The following is a 20,930-nucleotide window of genomic DNA, read 5'->3' on the forward strand; positions in this document are numbered from 1 at the left end:
CACACACACACACAGGGCACATACACACACACACACACACACACAGGGCACACACACACACACACAGGGCACACACAGGGCACACACACACACACACACACACACACACAGGGCACACACAGGGCACACACAGGGCACACACACACACACACAGGGCACACACACACACACACACACACACAGGGCACACACAGGGCACACACACACACACACACACACACACACACAGGGCACACACACACACACACACACACACAGGGCACACACAGGGCACACACAGGGCACACACACACACACACACACAGGGCACACACAGGGCACACACAGGGCACACACACACACACACACACAGACACACACAGGGCACACACAGGGCACACACACACACACACACACACACACACACAGGGCACACACACACACACACACACACACAGACACACACACACAGGGCACACACACACACACACACACACACAGGGCACACACACACACACACACACACACACACACACACACACAGGGCACACACACACACACACACACACACACACACACACACACAGGGCACACACACACACACACACACACACACACAGGGCACACGCACACACACACAGGCCCTGCTTGCAGAATTCCCGATCCAAGCCTCCGCCCTGTGCCCAGTGCTGAGGCAATCTGACAGAGGATTAATAAAGCACCTTTGCTGAGGGCAGTCATCACCTCAGGCCTTCAGGCTTGGCAAGGTTTCGTAGTGAACTGACCCAAATTCAGTTCCTAAATCTAAATCTCTGACAAGTCTTGTTAGAAAGACACCAGACAGTCGCCCAGGCCACTGAACTGAAAGCCCGCAGAAGGAGTAAAAGAAGCTTTGCTGGTAATAATGGAAGTTCCTTTCTTCCCTCATCAGTCTGGGACTGTAGCACTGAATCTTTGCCACCAAGAGACAAGAGAGCTGCCATGAGCACTTAGACCCCTCAGACACTGTTATTTCTCAGAACTGGGCGGTGCTGAGCTGCTCCATGTGCCTGCAGTGCTTCGGGAGGGGCAAGACCACCTCCCACGTCTGCCTGGATACATTTCAAGATCAAAAAAAGTCATTTCCTTCTCTCTCCCTGACCCTAGTGCTGCAGAAAATTGTGCTGAGATGGTGGGGTGTGGGTTGGAATAGGGGTCAGGCGGCCAAACAGATGCCATGAGGGGCTGGAATTACCTGTGGCTTTCCAGACAGCAGCAACAAGAGGAAACGGGCTGCCAGGGCTGGGTCCCACCAGGTTGTTTCCCTCTGAGGGCAGTCTCCATCCTTCTCTGCAGAAGAAAATGAAAAATGGGAAAAATGAGGCAATGAGTATGGACAAGTAGGGAAAATTGTGAGAGTACATCTTGAGAAAAGCTCCATGGTATTAAATAAATATTTTGAAGTACAAATGAGGGAATTGGTGGAAAAGTAGGGGAATTTTGGGGGATAAAACTTTAGAAAAAATCTAAGAATGAGTATTTTTGGGTAAAAAATAAGGTAAGGAAAACTTGGGTTGTAAAACTGAAGATAGTCCCTAGAATAGATGATTAATATTTTCTTGTAAAAATGAGGAAATCAGAAGTCGAAAGACAGGGTAAATTTGGGGAGGAAAAGTGAAATAATCCCCGGAGGTTCAGGAATTAATATCCTGAGGTAAACTGAGGTCATCAGTTGTGGACATGGAGCAAAAATTTTGGGTGTAGAAATGGATGTTTTCTCCAAGATGGAGAATGAACATTTTGAGGAGAAAATAAAATCACTGGTAGTGGACAGGTAGGGCAATTTTGGGGTAAAGAGTTAATCTACATGGAATATGTAGGGGATGTTTTTGAGGGAAATTAGGGCCAGAGGTGAAAGTCAATCCAAAGCCAACCTTGCTTCACCTCCAAATCCCAGGATAAATTCTACAAGCTGCCAGTGGAGAGACTAAAAATTATAAAAATGGAGCCAAGAATATTAAGAAGGTTTCTGGGAATCCCATCACAGTGTTGTCATTGAACTTCTAACAGATCTTAAGTTTTTGACGACAATCATGTATTTCTCAGTTGGGATTGCCACGGACCAAGTGAAAGCTCAGGACTTGTTTTGCTCATTTCTCCCTGGCATCTTCCGAGCCATTGGGGAAATGCTGGAGAGGACAGGAATTCAAGGTTATTGGAGGAGTTTTACGCTGTCTTGTCGGGTGCCAGCCATTCCTGCCTTAGGGCTGTTCAAGGGGCTGGTGTGTGAAACAGCATTAGCAGAAAAGCAGCAGCAGCCATTCCCAGCTGTTTCTCATGATCCCAACGTTCGCTCAGGAGTTGAGAATATGAATATTCTGAGTTCAGTCCCTAGGTAGGCCAGTCACGTGGCATCATTTGACCTGATCATCCTCGGGGGTCTTTCCAACTCAGAATCTTCTGTGCTCTGGAAGTAAAGAGGAAACGATTTCCCTTGGCATTTTAAACCCAGGGGTTTTTCCATTGCAGACGGCCACAAAGTGTGGAGAGGAAGGAGAGCCGCAGGTGCCAGCGGGCAGGGCCCCACGAGCGCCTCTGAGGGGGCGGCGGTGCCGCTGCGGCCGGGGCCGGCACGGCGGGCCCCGCGCCCGCCCGCTGCAGGGAGGCGCCGTGCCCCGGCTCCCGCGGCCGCAGCGGGCCCGGAGCTCCGCTGGCACCGGGCTCGCTCCCAGCGCCCGTCCCGGAGCGGCTCTCCCGATCCAGCCCCGGTCCCGCGGCGATGGCTGGGAGAAGCGGCTGTACCCAGCTCGCGCGGCAGGCACCGCTAGGACCGGGACCCGGATCCCCGGGCCCGGATCCCGGGCCCGCTCCCACCTGAGCGCCTCGGGCTCCGCGCAGCGGCGGCAGCAGCCCCGCTCCGATCTCCGGCAGCGCTCCGAGCCGAGCCGAGCCGCGCCGAGCCGAGCCGCGCCGAGCCGAGCCGAGCCGAGCCGAGCCGAGCCGAGCCGAGTCCCCACCGCAGAGAGCGGAGCGGGCGCGGACCCGCCGGCATTTACGGGCTGCACTCGGCTATTATTTATTAATCATTATTGTCATTATTAATTATTATTTACGTAATAATTTTACAATTAAGGAATTATTAATTATACATGACATAATGAGTTATTTATTACTCATTAATTATAAAATTAATTGTAAAGTAGTAGATAATTAAGCATCAGTGGTGACCTCATGGATAATATTTACACAATTATACCTGCAGTAGTAAATCAATAACATGAATGATGGTCTCAAGAATAATGAATTACAAAAATAACTATTGAGTAGTAAGGTACTGAGGGAGCCGAACCGAGCTGCGCCGAACGCAGCGAGGGCACCGAGCTCGGCCCAGCCCAGCCGAGCTGCGCCGAAGTGCCGAATCCAGACGACTGCGGCCGGAAATAGTCGAGTTCAGCCGTGAGCCGACAGTAGCCGAGTGTGGCCGAAGAGCCGATTATAGCCGAGTATAACCGATTATAGCCGAACCAATCCGAGTTTAGCCGAGTGCAGCCGAAGTGAGCCGAAGAGCCCTGTGGGGCGGGGCCCGGGGCGGGCTCAGGTGCGCGGGGCCCCAGGGCGGCTGCGCGGGGCGGGGCCGAGGTTATTTAACTCCCGAAAATGCTCTCGGCCGCCATTTGCTCACTCTGAGCAGCTTGGGGTCGGCGGCTTTGTGTCCGGGCTCCGCAGCCCGGGCCAGGAGGCGCTCGGCCTCCCCTGCTGTCCCCGCCTCTCCCCTTCCTTCTTTCTCTTCTTCTTTTCTGCCTTCTCTATAACCCCTTCTTTCTGTGCCTTTCCCACCTTTGTCTCTCCAAAGCCGACTCCTTTCCCTCCCTTTTCGGCCTCCCCCAACCCCTTTACCCCTTTTCTTCCCCCTCCCCGTATTTCTGTTCTTTCTCCCCTAAAGCCTCCCCTCCTCTTCCCCCAAACCCGACCTCCCCCCACTCATTCCTGTCCTGTCCCTAGCCCGCTACTCCCTTCTATTCCCCTGTCTCCCTCCTCTGTCCACGGTCCCTCTTCCCCCATCCCGGCCTTTCCCTTCCCCTCCCTCCCTCCCTTCCCTTTCTCATCCCCTGCTGTCGCTCCTCTCTTCCCGTCCCCCCTTTCCCTGTTTCCCCTCAGCCGCGGGGCTGGGGGTGCCGGACAATAATAAAGCCCAGAGGGCCGGAGCCCGGCGCCCCCGGCCCCGCTGGAGCCCCGGGCGGGGTCCCCGTGCGCTTCACGTGAGGGTGAACGCGGGCACCGCCGGGGCTCCGGCTCCCCACGGGGACCCCTCGTTTGGAGGGGGTCCTGGGGGAGCGGGGGGTAGGAAGGATCCCCTCCTGAGGAGGGGGTCCTGGGGTGGGGGGTTAGGGGGAGCCCCTCCTCAGGAGGGGGTCCTTGGGCGGGGGTCGGGGGGGTAGGCAGGGCCCCCTCGTGGGGAGGGGGTCCGGGGGAGGGGGGCGGGGCGGAGGGCGTTTTCCCCTCCAGGCCCCGCCCCCTTCCCCGGACCCCTCCTCCGGACCGGGTCCCGGGGGGGGGGGGGCGAAGCAGAGGGGGTCACATTACTCCGCAGCGTGAATAAACAGCTAAAAAAAAAAAATAAAACACCTCCCCTCCTACCCCCCCCCACCCCACCCGCCCCCCTCCCTCCCCCCCGGGCCCCGGTCAAGAGGAGGGGGTCCCCCGGGAGGGGGTCCGGGGAAGGGGGCGGGGCCTGGAGGGGGAACGCCCCCTCCGCCCCGGCCCCCTCCCCCGCCCCCCCCTCCTCCGGAGGGGGCCCTGCCTAACCCCCCCCAGGACCCGCTCCTAATGAGGGGGCCCTTCCTAAACCCCCCGACTACCCCCCCACCCCCAGGACCCCCTCCTAAGGAGGGGTCCCCCCAACCCGCATCCCCTCCCGACCCCCCCCAGTGTGATGCTGGGCAGGCCGGAGCCCCGGCAGTGTCGGGCGGTGTGTTGGACCGGAATGGGGGGACCCGCAGCGGCTCCGGCCCCGTGTGGGGACCCCAGCGGGGGGCGCCGGGCTCCGGCCCTCGGGGCTTTATTATTGCCCGGCGCCCCGAGCCCCGTGGCTGCGGGGAAAGGAGGAGAGCGGAGGATGGAGAACGGGAATGGGGCAGCAGAGGGGTGGTTGAGGGGAACGTGACAAGGACAGAGGGCAGGGGGGAGAGGTCGGGGTGTGCGGGACAGCAGGGGAGGAGGGCTGGGGGGAAGGCAGGGAAGGAGAAGGAAAGGATGGATTGAAGGCAGGCTGAGGGGAAGGAGGCGGAAGGTATCGTGGAAAGGGGGCAGGTGGAGCTGGGGTGGGGGGAAGGAAGAGGGAGAGGATAGGGTAGGGGTGAGTAGGAGAATAGAGAGGTAGGATGGGGGGGCGGGTAGGAGGGGGCCACCCGGGGGGGGAGGGAGGGGAGGGCTAGGGGGGAGAGGGGGGTAGGGGGGGGAGGGTGTAGGGGGTGGGGGAGGGGAGGAAGGGAGGGTAGAAAGGAGAGGTATAAAGAAAAAGAAACACAAAAGAAAAGAAACGCATAAGAAATACAGCGAAAAAGAAATATAGGGCGCGGCCCGGCCGCAACCTGCCTCACCGAACGCCGAGGAGCAAATGGCTCCACTGTGCCCTCAGCGCGCCTTAAATACCCCAAAGCCCCGCCCCGCGCAGCCGCCCTGGGGCCCCGCGCACCTGCACACCTGTGCAGGCCCCGCCCCTCACACCTGCGCAGGCCCCGCCCCCGGGGCCCCGCCTCCCCCCCGCCCCCCGCGCCCGTAAATGCCGGCGGGTCCGCGCCCGCTCCGCTCTCTGCGGTGGGGGCTCGGCTCGGCTCGGCTCGGCTCGGCTCGGCTCGGCTCGGCTCGGCTCGGCGCGGCTCGGCTCGGCTCGGCTCGGCTCGGCTCGGCTCGGCTCGGCTCGGCGCGGCTCGGCTCGGCTCGGAGCGCTGCCGGAGATCGGAGCGGGGCTGCTGCCGCCGCTGCGCGGAGCCCGAGGCGCTCAGGTGGGAGCGGGCCCGGGATCCGGGCCCGGGGATCCGGGTCCCGGTCCTAGCGGTGCCTGCCGCGCGAGCTGGGTACAGCCGCTTCTCCCAGCCATCGCCGCGGGACCGGGGCTGGATCGGGAGAGCCGCTCCGGGACGGGCGCTGGGAGCGAGCCCGGCGCTGCCGCTGCGGCCGCGGCCGGCGCGGGGCTGCGGTGCCAGCGGAGCTCCGGGCCCGCTGCGGCCGCGGGAGCCGGGGCACGGCGCCTCCCTGCAGCGGGCGGGCGCGGGGCCCGCCGTGCCGGCCCCGGCCGCAGCGGCACCGCCGCCCCCTCAGAGGCGCTCGTGGGGCCCTGCCCGCTGGCACCTGCGGCTCTCCTTCCTCTCCACACTCCGTGCCTCCGTCTGCCCAAGTCTGGGGGGACAGGGACGGGGGAGGAAGGGGCAGAAAGAAAAGGAATGCGGGGAGAAGAAAAGAAGAATAGGAGAGCAGGGATGTTTTGGGGGGCAGAGGGACGGGGGAGAAGGAATGCGGGGAGAAGAAAGGAGTGGTAGAGGGGGGAGAGGAGCGGTGGTTTTTGGAGGGCGGAGTAAAGGTGGGGGAAATAGAGGGAAAAAGGGGAACACGGGGTGAAGAAAGGAGGGCTAGGTGGGGTGGGGGAGGGATGCGGGGAGTTTTGGGAGACAGAGGGAACGGGGACAAAGACGAGGAATACGGGAGAAGACAGAAGGGGAAGAGGGGGGGAAGCCGAAGCCCCCACGACTCACCTGGTGAGCCGGGACAAGGAGCTCCTAGTCTCACCGCGCTCACAGCCAGCACCTGGCCCCCGGGCCGGGATTAAATCACCTCGGCCCCGCCCCGCGCACCTGTGTCGGCCCGGGGCCCGCCCCGCTGTCACCCGGCCCTGCCTCCTGGGACGCTCCGGGGCTCCGTGGTAGCTGTGCTTAATGTACAGGTCAGTGGGAATACCTGGATTTATCTCTTCTATCCCCAGAGCCAAGCAGTCAGTCCAACATTCCTGTCTACTCTGGTGCCAGCCACTGTCTTGCGTTCCAACTCGCTCCTCAGATGGAAAAAGGCAGGCAGGAATGTCAGGAAGCATATTTAATAGAGAAGGAATCTTGAACTGCATTCAAGCACTGCCCTACTCTTCCTCAGGATTGGGACCATAACTGCTGAATGCTACTGGCAGTGAGGCTTCTTCCCAGCTGGGTGATCCTGTGTCCCAGGCTCCGCAGTGTGGCTGGACACACAGGTAAGGCTAGGGCTCAAAAACTGTTGGCAGTGAGGTGGAAGTTTGTTTTGGTAAGCGGTGTCATCTTGCCTGGATGCTGGGGAGCAGGCTGGGGCAGAGCTGCAGGTCAGTGGAACCAGCCCTGCTCCAGCAGTGCTGTCACCATGTCACTGCACTGGGGCAAGCACAAATCTGTCACCTTTAATCTGCCAGAAAACAGATGCAACTCAGACATTATAGATTAGGCATGCAACATGTCACAGGTAACAAAATGGATTAGATAGCAGTGTATATTAAATAAATCTTTGTAAGTAAAAAAGGAATCACAGAAACAATTACTGAGGAACATGTCTGCAGGCTCCGGTCTAGAGCTGGTGGGGTTTTACACAGCAGCAGCCCAATTCACCATAGAAGGACGTGTAGTGGGAAGGAGTAAAATCCCAGTCACTTTATGCTCAAACCAGGTCTGCCTTCCCGGTGGTACAGAAAGTGCCTTCAGAGTTGGTGCTGTTAGAAATGAACAACCCCAGTGTTAATTAGGTTCATTAGTAAATGCACACAAACAGGAGCCAGAGCAGAGCTGTGTTCCAGAGTGCCAGATTTCATTTGGAATGCCTCCATTGCAAATAGGAATGCAGAAACGATGGAAAACAAATCACTGTACAGAGAGAATGACAGGGCTCAGCCTGTTCTCAAAGGCCAAATGCCAGCCCAGATGCTTTGTAGCACACGTACAGCTTGGCAGTAAGGAGGCAGTTTCAGAGATCTAGAACAGAGACCTGGACATGCTGTGTCAGGGCTCTGCTGTGCCTCGACACTCTTCTAGCACTTGTACAAAAATGCAACATCCAGCCCATCCTTCTGGATACAGAACAACAGTGATGTGCTTAATGAAGAGAGTTGCTTTTGAGAGACAGCCTGTGGAGAGAAGGCTGCCAACAGCTTTCTCCTACTCTCCTGGTTTAGGAACACAAGGCTCAACGTGCTTTGAAAAAAAAAAGTCTGGTATGAAATTAAGAAAAATGCTCATTTTTCCAAGTATATGATATTTAATTGTAACGAAATAAAATCTGAAAATGTTTAAATCAATTAAGAAGTAAACATGAGTTGTAATACTATACCTGTAAAATTATTAATTCCGTTCATTGCCATTAGAAATTGTGTAAAATATTTATTAAGGGCTTTGCCTACAGAGGCACAACATAAATAGAGTAAGTCCTGCTGAAATGTGATCAGTTCACAACTGGTGCGGGAGCATCAGCGAGGCCCCCCCAGGTGCCCGTGGCAGCCCCGGGGCTCGGCCCCGCGCTGCCGCGGCTGCTCCAGAGCCCAGCACCGCGCAGCTGCCGTGCCACGAGCCCTCCGAGTCCCTCGGGCAGGTGCCAAAGCCAGCAGAACGTGCTTGGAGAAGGGAATAGGTGCTGCCAAGTTAATCCACCCCTTCAAACCCTTGGGCATTCTCCACGGCCATGAGGAGCTTCTCCCGCAGGTCCTCGAAAGATTCATACAGAGGTAAGTCTAGGCGGTTAAAGCTGCAAGGGACAAGGAAAGAGTCACTCACATAATCCCTGGAAAAGCAGACTTTTAGAGAAGATTGAATAATTCGGGGTCTTGATTAAGAATGCAGCTTGTGGTCCACAGTGTTCCCTGCATGCCTCACACCTGCCCAGGGTGAGCTCTCCAGTAACTGTGCTGCCTTCCTTTGGAAAGCTGGAAGCAGGAATTTGGTAAGAATCACTTCGGAGAGGAAAAAAGCCAACAGAAAGCCCCTCACTGTATTTAGATGATGGAAAGCAATCTCTGTTAAAGGACTGATTTCCTGAACTCAGCAAAGATATTCTGGATTTAAAGGACAGATCCTTTGCTCTCTGGAGGGAAAAAAAGATTAAACATCCGAGAGAAAATCTTCCAAAGGTAAAAGCTAGCAGAGAACTGGAACCCAAAGAGGATGGGTTGACTTTGGAGTGTGTTCAGAGTAGTATTGTTGATTGTGTTTGGTAGGTTTTGTGCTTTTGTTTTCAGTTTGTTTTTTTTTTTTAATTAAAGCTCATTATTCTATAGAATTATTAGTTTCACAGAAAGATCCCCAAGTCTGTACTGATACTCTCTAAGATAGTTTTCCAATTCAGCACCATTTTTCTTTAAAAAACCACATTCCTGAAATGTGACAGAGCAAGACAAATTTGTACTGGATGCTTTAATATTTGCAATATCTATAAACCAGGGTTAAATTATCTTATAATCTTACATTTGTTTTGAATTCTCCAATGATTTCTATGGCTGTTTGGTAATGTCTGACTTGCTGTAGTTAATTACATCCACTTACTAGGATGTGGGAAATAAAATACTATCCTTCAATTTCCCAGTTTGTGAAGGCACTGGGGACCCACAGGATCAGATGCTGTTTGATGCAGAGCTGAGCATGGTCAGCAGCGTGGCCCTTCTGGCAGGAGCAGCTCTGGAATTTATGCTTTGGTGACTTACCAGGTGTGAGCCCGGGGCAGCTTATCAGGACTTCCCCACTGCTCTATTGTAAACAGTTGAGGACCATTTGAACCTGGGTGAAAATGAAAACCGTATGAAACAGAAATTGCTACAGAGACTGCCTCAATATTATCTTTAACGTGAAATGTTGGCATCGGTTGTGGGCTGGATTCTTCGCCTGTAACAGGTACATTAAAGGAACGTGAGCGTGGTTCTTTCTTTCCAAGCCCAGTGAGCTGGTTTCAGAGCTTGCCTAACGCCCAGAAGTCAGCTCAGAGATCAGCATTTAGGCCTGAGGCTGGCTGGGCTCCCCCCGCCGCGCCGCGCCGCGCTCACCGTAGAGTTCAGCAAATCCGTTCATAGGCACGCGTGACGTCCCGGTCACAAACTGCAGGAGCCGGATCCGCTTCTCAGCGTCCATCAGCAGAACAGCCTGTTGGCAAATGGCCACCATGGACACCCCGCCCTGGCCTGGACGGCCCCCAAGAGCCCCCCAAACCAGCACGAGGCACCTTTTGTGTGAGCCAACCCCCAGGACACAATGGATTGCTGCTGCTCCAGCAAAAGCTACAGCTGCCCTCGCCTGAGCGAGGTGGGAGCAGGTCCTGCCCCCCAGCACAACACCCCCTTCTTAGCAGTTTTCTTGAAGAAAAATGATTGCAAAAAAGGGCAGTAACTTTCACTTACAGGACCAGTCAGAGGTGGTGCCAGCCTTACCTTCCAGAACCACTGGATAACAGGATGATTTGGGCAGTACCCATTTTTGTAGATGGTGTGTTGTCTCCAGTCATTGACATCGACATCGCCAAGGCCACACATCAGTAACTGCAGGGAAAGAGCAGGGTGGGATGTGAATGAGTGTGTGCTTCCCTGCACTCAGGGGTGACGAGGTGGCACTGCCCCTCAGGCCTCTGACCTCCAGTCATTTATGCACACACAGGGGAGTCAGAGCTTCTTCCCAGACTATTCCAGCTACTGGAATATAACGTGACAGCAACTTCCATGTGTTTGGCTCAAATGTGACTGGCAGAGGCATGATGGCACTTATCCACTAAGCTGCTTTCAGAGGCACACCCCCAAGCACCTCCCTGAGTGCAGTTCTTTGCATGTCATGAATAGATTTATTAATTAGGAAGAAACATCTAATTTCCAACTCTGAGCAAGGCAGCTGTGGCTGCACATTCCCTCAGGGAGAGGGCTGGATGACTGAAGAGCCCAGAACATGGAGCATCTGTCAGAGAACTGTCAGCTTGGGGCACCAAATTGACTCACCTCCAGTTCATTTTCATCAAAAATTTTAATCAGATCAATAGGAAGCAGTTCTGTGAATCCCTAAAAAGAAAAAGAGCAAAGGTAAAATTCTCATCCCACATAAATCCTTATTGAAAACATCAATGACCAAATTACTTCAAGCTCAAATAATTAAACTTGAAAGAGAATGACTTTATTCTCATAAGGGAAAGATGATATATTCTTACAAAAGATGAAACTGAAAAATCATAAACATAAGTATTCTATTTGCATTCCCTCCCTGCTCCCTTTACACAGACACCAGTGGGCAAGAAATCTGTGTTAGAAAAAAATCCCTACTTTTGTGAAAGAAAGGAGCTAAAGAGCCTCACCTCCAGAAAGGCATTCATTTGTTTCTGCACTCTGTTGACAAACCGCCACTGGATGACCAGGCTGCAGAAAGAAACCAAACCCCATCAGAAAAACAAACTCATTAGCAGGCCTTAGCCAAGTGTTCAGAGGTTTCAGCAACTCCAAGTGCTTTCAGTTTGTTATTTACAACTTCAGCAACTTCAGGCAACTAAGAGCTTTCACCAGTTGTTCCAATTTATTGGCTGGTGACTGATGGAATTTTGAAGAAACAAACCAAAACCCCCAATGACTATGACCAAATCACAGTGGGAATATTTTCGCTCCTGTAGGTTCCTACGTGAGCAGACACTATTCCTCCAGAGCACTGAGTAATTAAAAATTCCCAACAAAGTCTGTAAGCTCGGAGGAGAGCTGTCAGCATCTCGCCTATAAATCAAGAAATAAACTGCAGCATCACTGCTTTCAGTGCCAGTCACCCACAGCACAAACACCTCACAGGTGCAGGCATAAAAAATCAGTTCCAGGCATGGAATGAATTGGTCCAGGTCCAGGCACTGGAAATGAATTCCCAATTTGCATTAATGTATCAATTTTAATGTCTTTCACCTTGGAAAAGGCCCTGATTTAAAATGCCAGCAGATATAAGTGAATTTAGCATTTTACATCCTGGTAGGTGAAAGGACTGAGAAAGCTGAAAATAAAACCTAGTTTCAGATTTGGCCAATTTTTGGTAGGAATGCTGGCACTGGAATCCTGGCTCTGGTCTGTGCCTGGCAGAGGAGGACAGTGGGATGAGGGTCAGGCTGGACAGCACCTTCTGGCTCGTCTAAACTTGAGCCAGGTTGGAGATGCACGTTTCCATGGGGGGGAATTTCAGGAGGACAAAGCGTGTCATTCAATTTACTCTTTGTTCTTATGTCTGACTGGATATAACCCAGGATAACAGATGTTTGCAGCGACCCCTGATGCTCCTGTGCAGTACAAAGGACAGGAATTGCAGCACAAGTGCTCTGTCTCACCCCAGGCACATTCCATGGTGATACTCACTCAATGTATTCCCGCTTGTTTTCATTCGTTACCATGATTTCAGACCCATTGGGCTTCAGGTCCACTTGATATGTCTAGATTTCAGAGGACCAAAAAACCTCTGGTTATTTGAGGACATCTGGGAACCCACTCTCCCTGAGCAGCATTTTACAAGCAGTATCAGGAAATCATTAGTAAATTGATTTACACTTTTGAACAAACTTGTGCTGACAGAAAACTGGCAGAGGCTGGCTATTTACTAATAGTTTTATTATAATTATTATTTATAATAATAAAATTATATATTTCTATAAAATATAACCACTAAGTACATACTTTACATATACAAAATTATAATAGTTGTTATAATAAAAGAAGCTAAATCACCTATTGAAACTGCCAAAGCCAACCAGTATATTACAAAACCTCTCTATTCTGTGGCTTCAATACTCTTCCTAGTTCTTGCACCACGTCCCAGCTGGACTGTGGGACACCTTTATTGCTCCTCCTTGCAAGTGTTTTACTCAGCTGCACATCCAGCTTGTCCCAGAGATGGTGTGGCTCCCTGACAGGAACGTGGCAGCCCCTGGCCCAGCTGGGAACACAGCGAGGTGAAGGCTGAGCAGTGCATCCACCACCACGGGACTGCTCAGTGCTGAGGTACTTGTTGGCAGTAAGCACTTCTAAGATGTAAATAACCTTTACACACCTGTCCAAAGTTCTCCTCGTCTATGCAGAACATGAGATCCAGCTCTGTAGGGTCATTTTCCAGGATCCACTTCAGAGAGTTGTAGTATTCGCTGTCCTAGGGCAGATCACAATTAGGCAGTTTGAAAATGGGCAATTAGAGCAGAGCTGTAGAAACCCACGGGCCTGTGAGCCCTGGCACGAGTTCAGTGGGGTCTTACCACTGATTCCATGTCCTTCAGCGTTATGGGCTTCCCCAGCATCATCTTGTAGAAAGGCCTGATGAAGAAGCCTGCAAGAGAGAGGAGAGCGTTACGTGCCCTGCTCTGCACCTGCACATTCCATAAAGGTGTGACTGCTTGAGGGCACACCCCTGGCATTTCCTGTTACCTCCTGACTGCCACAGTCCTGCAACTGCAACAGCATCATAGCAGCTCAGGTTTGCTGAGGCACAGAAAGTCCAATTTTTCAGTTTCTACAATTACCCACTAACTACCACACTCCACTGACCACCCTAACATTAATGGCAGAGAGAGCTGGGGAATTGAGCTCAGGGCACTTAAAATCACTGCTCCTCTCTCCAAGGAGCTGCCTGAAAACCAGGCTGCTGAGCTTCTTCTGCTCAGGATTCCTCTGCTTCTTTTTCTGCACCAGGGCTCAGGAAAATCTGATAAGTAATGTCTGCCTGGTGTGAGATTTCAAAATACAGCAGAAATGGTAATTAAATCCTTCAGCAACAATTTTACATATCAAAATAATTTTACATATCAATATATGCAGTTGACCCCCTTAGTCTGGCTGCAGGTTTGCACAGAAATGACTGATCCAAATTCCATGCTTCTCCTCGAGGAACAGTGCTCATGCTGGTTCCAGCAGAGAAAGGAACAGACCTTTGCTGAGTAAGGCACTGTCATTTTGTGAATCACCATGTAAGTCTCATCAGTGCCAGTCCCAGGCTGCCCTCGGGCAGGTGCACTTCCCTCCCCACAGGCAGAGAGCAGGAGCAGGACTCACCGTCCAGCAGCTTCCCGTGGTACACGGCCAGGCCGGCCACGCGGCCAATGAACGTGAAGTACGACAGGTGGTCTTCGTTACAGAGACCTGAATTAGGATTAATCTGAAGTGTGTAGTTGTCCCTTTTTTGGGGAAAGAAAAAAAACAGCTAAAGAACCAAGTCTGTAAATGCGCACACACTCAGAAATGTTAATAAATAACTTGTGCCTAGGGGCATGTCCCTCCAACAGCACTTGGGGCTGTGTCCGAGTCCTTTCCAGTCTGTCCCACCACGGAGCCACTGAGGGCTGAAGGGCTGAGCCAGCAGCAAACCAAACCCACTGTGAGCAAGAGACGCCCTCTCCCCTTGCACTGACGGATTGCTCCAGGGTTGCAAAGCTGGGCAGCCCCCATTTTACAGCGCTGGGGGGCTCCTGCTGTGCACACAGCTATGTCCCAGCGCTGCGACTGGGCACCGGAGCAAAGAGCCTTTTCTGTGACACTGCTCCCTTCACCATTCCTGGCCTCAACAACCGCAGTTCTGCTGCCCTGGATATTGTCTGAGCAATGGAAATGTTTTCTGGGTTCTCAAGGAGAATTCCAGAGGCTCGCTGAAGGGCAGCAGGAGCAGGGCAGTGTGGCTGCCCAGGGCACCCTGGGAAGGAGGAGCTACTCCTGCCCAGAGCAACTTTGCCTCTTTTGCAAAATGTAATGAATATCCCTTGAGAATACAAATATTTAATGGACACTTACGTTGCTGAGTATTCAAAGAGACCATAGTAAGGGTTAAACATCTCCTTGGACAAGAGAAAAAACCATTCTCTGGCCACACCTCCGTAGTCAAGTCCTTTTTCTGACTCAAATTCAATCCAGAGTCTGGCTTTTAGTACATCAGGTCTCTTCACAGACATGATTCTTCTGTAGGACTCCTCAAAAATGTTATTTCTGTGTAATTTCATCTCAAATCTGTTGGGTATGTCAGCCTGTGTGAAAGAAGATCAGATTATTCTTGTTAGTCTCAAGAAATAAGTCTTTGAGCAAATTACTGGTTGCTAGCAGCTCAGTGACAGCTCAGAAACCTGGTGCTCCAGTACCCCATGGTTTTATTGCCCAGTGCTCTCTCAGCCCACAGGCTGAGAGCATGGGGGAAACTGGGCCAGTTCCAGAACAGTGCTGCAGACTTCTATGGTAAATATTTGATGAAAATGACAAGAAAAGTATCAAAACAAACAAAACAAAAAAGGAGAAAACTGACTGTGCTCTATTTTAAGGGCTTTTGCATTTATCTAGAAAAATATGAGTCTTAAAGACTTAGAAAAGCTTTTTGTTGAGAAAGCCATCAAATTCAAACTTTGCTTCGTGTTCTGGCTGCTACGTGAGCCCTTCTCGAGCAGCACAAGGGAGTAAGGTGGCAGTGTGCCCTGCAGCCCCCGAGCTGGTTCTACTCACAGGTTTCTTCAACTTCTTGCGGAAATAGTCGTATTTCTGCTTGAACTCCCTGGAGTACGGCACTGCCTGCGGGGAGCAGCGGGAGCACACGTCATTCCTGCTTCTGGGGCACCCACAGCATTGCACAGGATTGCAGCCCTGCTACCCACACCTCGTGCTGTGGGCCCCCCTGAACCCACCCACGAGGGACGGCAGCCAGGGGATTTAAAATCCCACAAAACGACGTCACTTTACTCTCATCATTTTACTGCTGATAAGATGACTTTACTACAGCCATTAAATATTTCTGTGTTTCCTTTACTTAAACACTACGTGAAAAGCAGTTAAAGTAATTCTGTTTGTCATGGCACCAGAAATATTATTGAAAGCATTCAGACGAATCCTTAGTGCTTGTGTGAAATTCTTCAGCTCCTGCTTTCCCTCAAAACCAACAAACCAACCATTGTCAGTCGCTCGAGGATGATAATTTCATTTCTTTCAAACAAACTTTCTCAAATAGTCTCTCTCATTTATGCTCAGCACTTCTGGAGAGAGGCCTGTTAGCAATTTGCACAGCGCCGTGTGTGAGGATCTCCAGTTCTAAATGCCTGATAAATGAGTAAATCCCTCCAAAAGCAACTATGGTCAAAAAGTGATTATTATTGGTATTATTACTAAGCAATTGGCATTTAACTGTGCAGCAGGCTCATCTGCTGTGTCCTGAAACTCTTAAAGGTTCCAAGGACTTCTGCAGAATAAAAAGGTACTCCTGGCACCAGGAAACATCTTGGGATTGGAAGTCTGATCACTCAGAATACCATAAAGTGGCATAAAATGGCATAACCCAGCAGAAAAAGTCAAAGAATCACTCTTTGATATTTTAAATATTTGACAATGCAGTAAAATGCTGTGTTTATTTTTTTCTAAGGCTGATATTCTTAAACCTCTGCAGGAAGCTTTATGCCTCTTAAACAGACAGACCCATTTTTTGCCTTTTTTTTCCCCACTTTGAATCTACATAGGCCCACCTGTCTCCTCTCAAGTGTGAAGAGCTTTTCATTGCCTAGAGATCCCAAAATAAACAGAACGGTGTGTCAGCTCAGTAAAATCCTACTGTCAGTAATGACCCAGGTAATGGGTACATGGGAGCACTTCTCCAGAGCCATCCCCAAACCTGGACAAGCTGGGAGGCTGCCCAGAACCTGGTGTGACGTTCCCTTTAGGGAATGCTGCCTTAGCATGTGGACTGGCAGAGCTCCTGCTCCCGGGCTGCCCACGCTGATCTGGGGAGCAGGCAGGGCTGCTGCTGCCCCAGCTGGGTGGGGTCATTTCATGGGTACTTACTGGGCCCGTGATGGCTGGGTTCTGCAGCCTGGGGTCTTCCCACTGCGTGATTTTATTATCTGCAAATAACAAAAGGAATGATCCAATGGCTTCTCTGGTACCACACTGTGAATTCCTGTTGTTTGTTTCTCCCTAGCACTGCTCAGGTCTGTCAGGGTTAGCAAAGGCTTGTGTCTCCCCACCCTCCCCAGCTCCAACACACTGTTTAGTTGAAAACATTCACTCAAAAACACAGAACTACCCCAGAACCCAGGGAACTTGCACTGCTTTGATGGCAACATCTGCAGGAGTGAGTGAACTTTTCATTTGAACATGGGCTGGGACTGGAGATACACAGCCTGACAGGTAAAGGAACCCAGAACTTTTGGCAGTGACACCCTGGGTTACTGTTTGGAAATTGTGCCTAGACAGCTGAAGTATCATACTTCTAATTTTGGAGGGAATAACATTTTTCCTAGACTCTGATTTAATGAGAAGGTAAAAGGAGGCAGAACTGTCCTGTTTTGGTGCAAGCAAATCACCCAGTTATGACCAGTGGAGATGCTGGCAGTGGCACAACAGTTCTTTCCATCTACAGCTTTGAAGAGCACAGGAGGATGACAGGAAAGGTTCTACAGGACCTTGGTGGGACTCCCCTTCCCTGCCTCCAGACAGCTGCTCCTCCCAAGATTCTGAACACGACAGAATCACAACAGAACAATGGTGTTGCAACAATAAGACAATGCTCCAAACCCCATCCCAGGTGCCACCTGCAGGGGCGAGGTGTTGGTCACCCTTGGCCTGCCATCCCTCTGCTTGTTACAGACACTGCTCTGGGTTAGGAACTGGCTATCAGGAATCAAGATTGCATTCTCCATGTCTCTGGAACTGGAAAAGCCCTGCAAGTTTGCATCCCAAGCTGGTTTAAGAGGGAGTGGGATCTGAAAGGTGTCATTCAGCAAATGTTAACTGGAGAAAATTCTAAATGATTGCAAGCACATTTCAAGACATTTGATCTATCAGTTAATTAAATAGTAAAATACTATTTTATTTCCCTTCACAGATTCAAGCTATTTATCACTGATGGGAATGCTGGAGGGCTGCCAGCCTGAGCTCCAGAGACCCCAGAGATGCACGGAGCAGAGCTGCTGCCAAGGTGGACACGCAGCCCAACCCTTTCCTTTTTCAACCCCTACACTGGAATTCCCTTCTACAAAGTTCTCTGGTGACCTTCTTGACACCAGCAGCCACAAACCACAGTGCCAGTTTTCTGTGGAATCAGAGGTAACACGAGTGGAAATGACTGACAATGTGTCAGCTCTTTGCTCTCTGTACTTCAGGGTGTGCAATGACACCAATGAATCTCAGTCTAACTTTCTTTTTCTTTTTTCTTACAGGGACTCCAGGGCTACAAGGCTCTGGCATGAACCACTTCACCTGGAACTGTAGCTCAGGATTCTCTGTCCTATCCCAAGTGGACGTGGATAACAAACTCATTCTTTTTGAAGAACATTTTCAAAAGTCTCAACATTTTCAAAAATTTCAAAAATTTGACTCTTCCCACCAATACAATTCTCTGTCATAAACCAGGCCTTTGAGGATTCCCTCTTCTCCCTGCCTTTCCAATGGGGGCACTATTTCCCTGAAGTCTGGGACCCCCTGCCAGACACAGAACTCTCACAGCCAGACATCCCCAGTGCTGATGGCATCAGAAGGGCTACTCCAGGTTGGATTTAGGCACTCCTGTCAATACATCACAGGGTGAGATAGCTCATGACCAGGTGATGGTATTTTTCATGCCCTTTTCAACCCAAATTCTGCTAATTACTGCCATTCTGAGTAACACTTTGCAGTTCTCCTTACACAGCCCGTTCCTGCACACTGCAGGGCCATTTGCCAGACTCACTCTGAGTTCCCATCCCATTCCAGTGAGCCCCTCTCCCCCTTCCTGCTTCCTGCTGAACTAAGGAGTGCTTCCCTCTAATTCCTTGTGTAAATCACTGATGCTTATGGTGAATACCACCGTGTGCAGGTGGATGTGGACAGACTTTGAGGGGAGCCCATTCAATGGATCTATCCTCCCAGTCTGTGAATCACTGCTTCAGAAAACGGTTGCAGAATGGCTGTTTTCCCTTCTGATCCCTTCCAACAGCACGTGCCTGGGGGCTCCCAGCAGTGTGCAGGGAACACCAGTGTGTCCATGGGCCCAGAGAGCAGGGAAAGGGGCTCACTGTCACACCCTGGCACCAGTCACACTGCTGTGCTGCACCAGTGCTCAGTGCCCTGCTCCCTGTGCACAGCAGAGGGGCTGTGCTGGCTGCAGGGGACTTGGGCAGTTTCTTCCAGGGATGAGAAAAACATTTCAAAAATAGGACAAACAGCGCTGGAGAACTATGCAGCAGAGGTACAAAACATAGCAGGGAAGCAGGACATGCCCAGCAGCTGACTCTGCCAGACTTGTCCTGCTGGTTTTGTGTGCTGGCAGTGGCACAGCCCCTGGCCCTCCAGGCCCCCCAGCCCAGCCACCACAGCAGGGCTCAGGCTGGGACCAAAGGGACCTCTGCTGGAAACAGGCAGCATTACCAAAAGCTTCCAAAGCTTGCCTAAACTTTTGTGAAAAATGCTATATAAGAAGCTAAATCCACTCAGCTCAAAAGAGACTAGAGGGAGAATTCAGATGCACATAAATTTTGCTTCCTAACAGTTACAAATTCTTTGAGGAATTCTAATTAATATATGACTTTAACATTCCATTTTAGGGACTAACACATGCTCAAATAGCTTCAGGAGACTGAAAAATGGAAGAGTTTTAAGAGAGACTGGGAGGCTCAGCAGTTACACAGATGTTTTAAATGGCACAGCTTTATCCTGTGACTCCTTTGTGGCAGCAGTTTAGAATCATTGGCCATAGTTATATTTCCAGATCTCTGTTGGGAAAAACAATTACAGAAAGGATAAAGGATAATAACTCTGTACTGAAGTTTGGAAGAGGTTCATCAGGTGCTTGACAAGTGTATTATTTCTAATGTTTAGTTGAAAGTATTTACACCATTTCAAAACTGCTATTGCTTTAAAGGCAGTCTTTTAATAATGACTTAATACTGTCATCTCTAAGGATGAGCGTGGGAGTCAGTGGTACTGAGGGACAAACCTAATTCTGTCAAACATGGGTAAGTTTAGGTTTTAACTCTCTGTGCACGCTCCTCTGATGGTTATGAGAGTTTGCTGTGGCTGTGAAGAAATGTCTTATTATAAGAAGACCCAGCCAGCCTTTGTGGGCTGCTTTGTTTCCAAACACCAACAAAACTCACACAGCAGTTCTGAGATGCTCTAGGAAGACAAATCTACAAAGAAACATCACTTACACTAAAACTCCACTAACAGAACTGGAGAATATTAATGGGCTGGTGCAGTTTCACATGCTCTAAATAGGAAATAAGATCAGAATCAGCACTGCCACAGACCTGAAAGCAGAAGAAAGTACTTCTCAATGCTAATTGCTCCACTGCCTATATGTGGAGCTGTGGCTACAGGATCTTTTCTCATCTTATTTTCTATTCCTAGTTTATATTTTAATTTATTAAGTGCAAATAAGCCATGGGATCATCAACAACAACAACAACAACTCCAAAATATCAACAAGAACAAAATAAACCACAGAGAGGAAATGTTAATGCTTCACAAGTCAGAGAGGGACAAAGCTTGATGAGCCAATTAAAGCAAGCTTCCAGTGAATGTACAGTACCGTAGGAGGGCACTAAGTCTCTGGTATCAATGTCTCCACATATCAACACCTGGCTTCCTAAATGAAGAGTAAAATCACAAAGCTTTCACTTCAATACTTAGTACCTCCCTTTGTCTATTTGCTCTAGTACCTGAGTGCTTACTTACTATGGTCTATATAAAATGTTCTTCCATCCAGGTGTATTCTTTCCTCCCAGCCAGGCTGGAAATGGGAAATAAAAACAAAGAAAAGAGAGAGTAAATGAAATAATTCCAGTCTCCCACAGCCTGAAGCAGGGCATTGCTCACACCTACTGGACTTGTCTCAAAGATGCTTATGAGGAGGAAACCCAAGTGCCCAGATGCACGATGGCAAGGCCACAAGTCCAGGCAGACTCACACCTAGGTCTTATACAGGTGACTGCATCCCGTGCAGGGAATACTTTTTATGGTGGAAACCTCCTGCCTCAGGATTCCCACCCATTTC

General features: G+C 50.9%; 1 protein-coding gene and 2 long non-coding RNA genes across 16 annotated transcripts in view; 1 reads left to right on the top strand and 2 right to left on the bottom strand.

Annotated features, from left to right (window-relative positions):
• The window catches only part of LOC135289022 (uncharacterized), a 9,751-nt gene extending 5,733 nt beyond the window's left edge, over nt 1-4,018 (bottom strand). Inside the window, exons 1-2 of one of the 4 annotated variants that reach the window (XR_010351815.1) lie at nt 3,215-4,018; nt 702-2,425 (exon numbers count right to left, since the gene is read on the bottom strand). This is a non-coding gene — a long non-coding RNA (uncharacterized LOC135289022). Of the gene's footprint in view, nt 1-701; nt 2,533-2,832; nt 3,166-3,214 lie in introns of those variants that run through there. The other 3 variants (XR_010351814.1, XR_010351813.1, XR_010351812.1) reach the window with 3 other exon arrangements.
• Nucleotides 4,019-5,662: 1,644 nt separating this feature from the next.
• LOC135289015 (uncharacterized) lies at nt 5,663-8,158 on the top strand. The gene is made up of 2 exons (XR_010351805.1): nt 5,663-5,963; nt 6,938-8,158. It is a non-coding gene; the product is annotated as an uncharacterized LOC135289015 (long non-coding RNA).
• The window catches only part of LOC135289008 (E3 ubiquitin-protein ligase NEDD4-like), an 89,409-nt gene continuing 75,836 nt past the window's right edge, over nt 7,358-20,930 (bottom strand). For 5 of the 11 annotated variants that reach the window (XM_064402389.1, XM_064402388.1, XM_064402390.1 and 2 more), the window contains 15 exons: nt 20,612-20,666; nt 20,466-20,522; nt 16,742-16,800; nt 15,419-15,484; nt 14,723-14,952; nt 13,991-14,112; nt 13,198-13,268; nt 12,999-13,094; nt 12,311-12,384; nt 11,284-11,344; nt 10,934-10,993; nt 10,379-10,486; nt 9,998-10,094; nt 9,662-9,734; nt 7,358-8,709 (listed from right to left, as the gene is read on the bottom strand). In XM_064402389.1, coding sequence (XP_064258459.1) covers nt 8,607-8,709; nt 9,662-9,734; nt 9,998-10,094; nt 10,379-10,486; nt 10,934-10,993; nt 11,284-11,344; nt 12,311-12,384; nt 12,999-13,094; nt 13,198-13,268; nt 13,991-14,112; nt 14,723-14,952; nt 15,419-15,484; nt 16,742-16,800; nt 20,466-20,522; nt 20,612-20,666 — 1,332 coding nt within the window. In that variant the 3' untranslated portion in view covers nt 7,358-8,606. The remainder of the gene's footprint in view (nt 8,710-9,661; nt 9,735-9,997; nt 10,095-10,378; nt 10,487-10,933; nt 10,994-11,283; nt 11,345-12,310; nt 12,385-12,998; nt 13,095-13,197; nt 13,269-13,990; nt 14,113-14,722; nt 14,953-15,418; nt 15,485-16,741; nt 16,801-20,465; nt 20,523-20,611; nt 20,667-20,930) is intronic. The other 6 variants (XM_064402383.1, XM_064402385.1, XM_064402392.1 and 3 more) reach the window with 3 other exon arrangements.

Source organism: Passer domesticus, chromosome W (genome assembly GCF_036417665.1).
Source record: "Passer domesticus isolate bPasDom1 chromosome W, bPasDom1.hap1, whole genome shotgun sequence".
In the NCBI taxonomy this organism is placed as follows: domain Eukaryota; kingdom Metazoa; phylum Chordata; class Aves; order Passeriformes; family Passeridae; genus Passer; species Passer domesticus.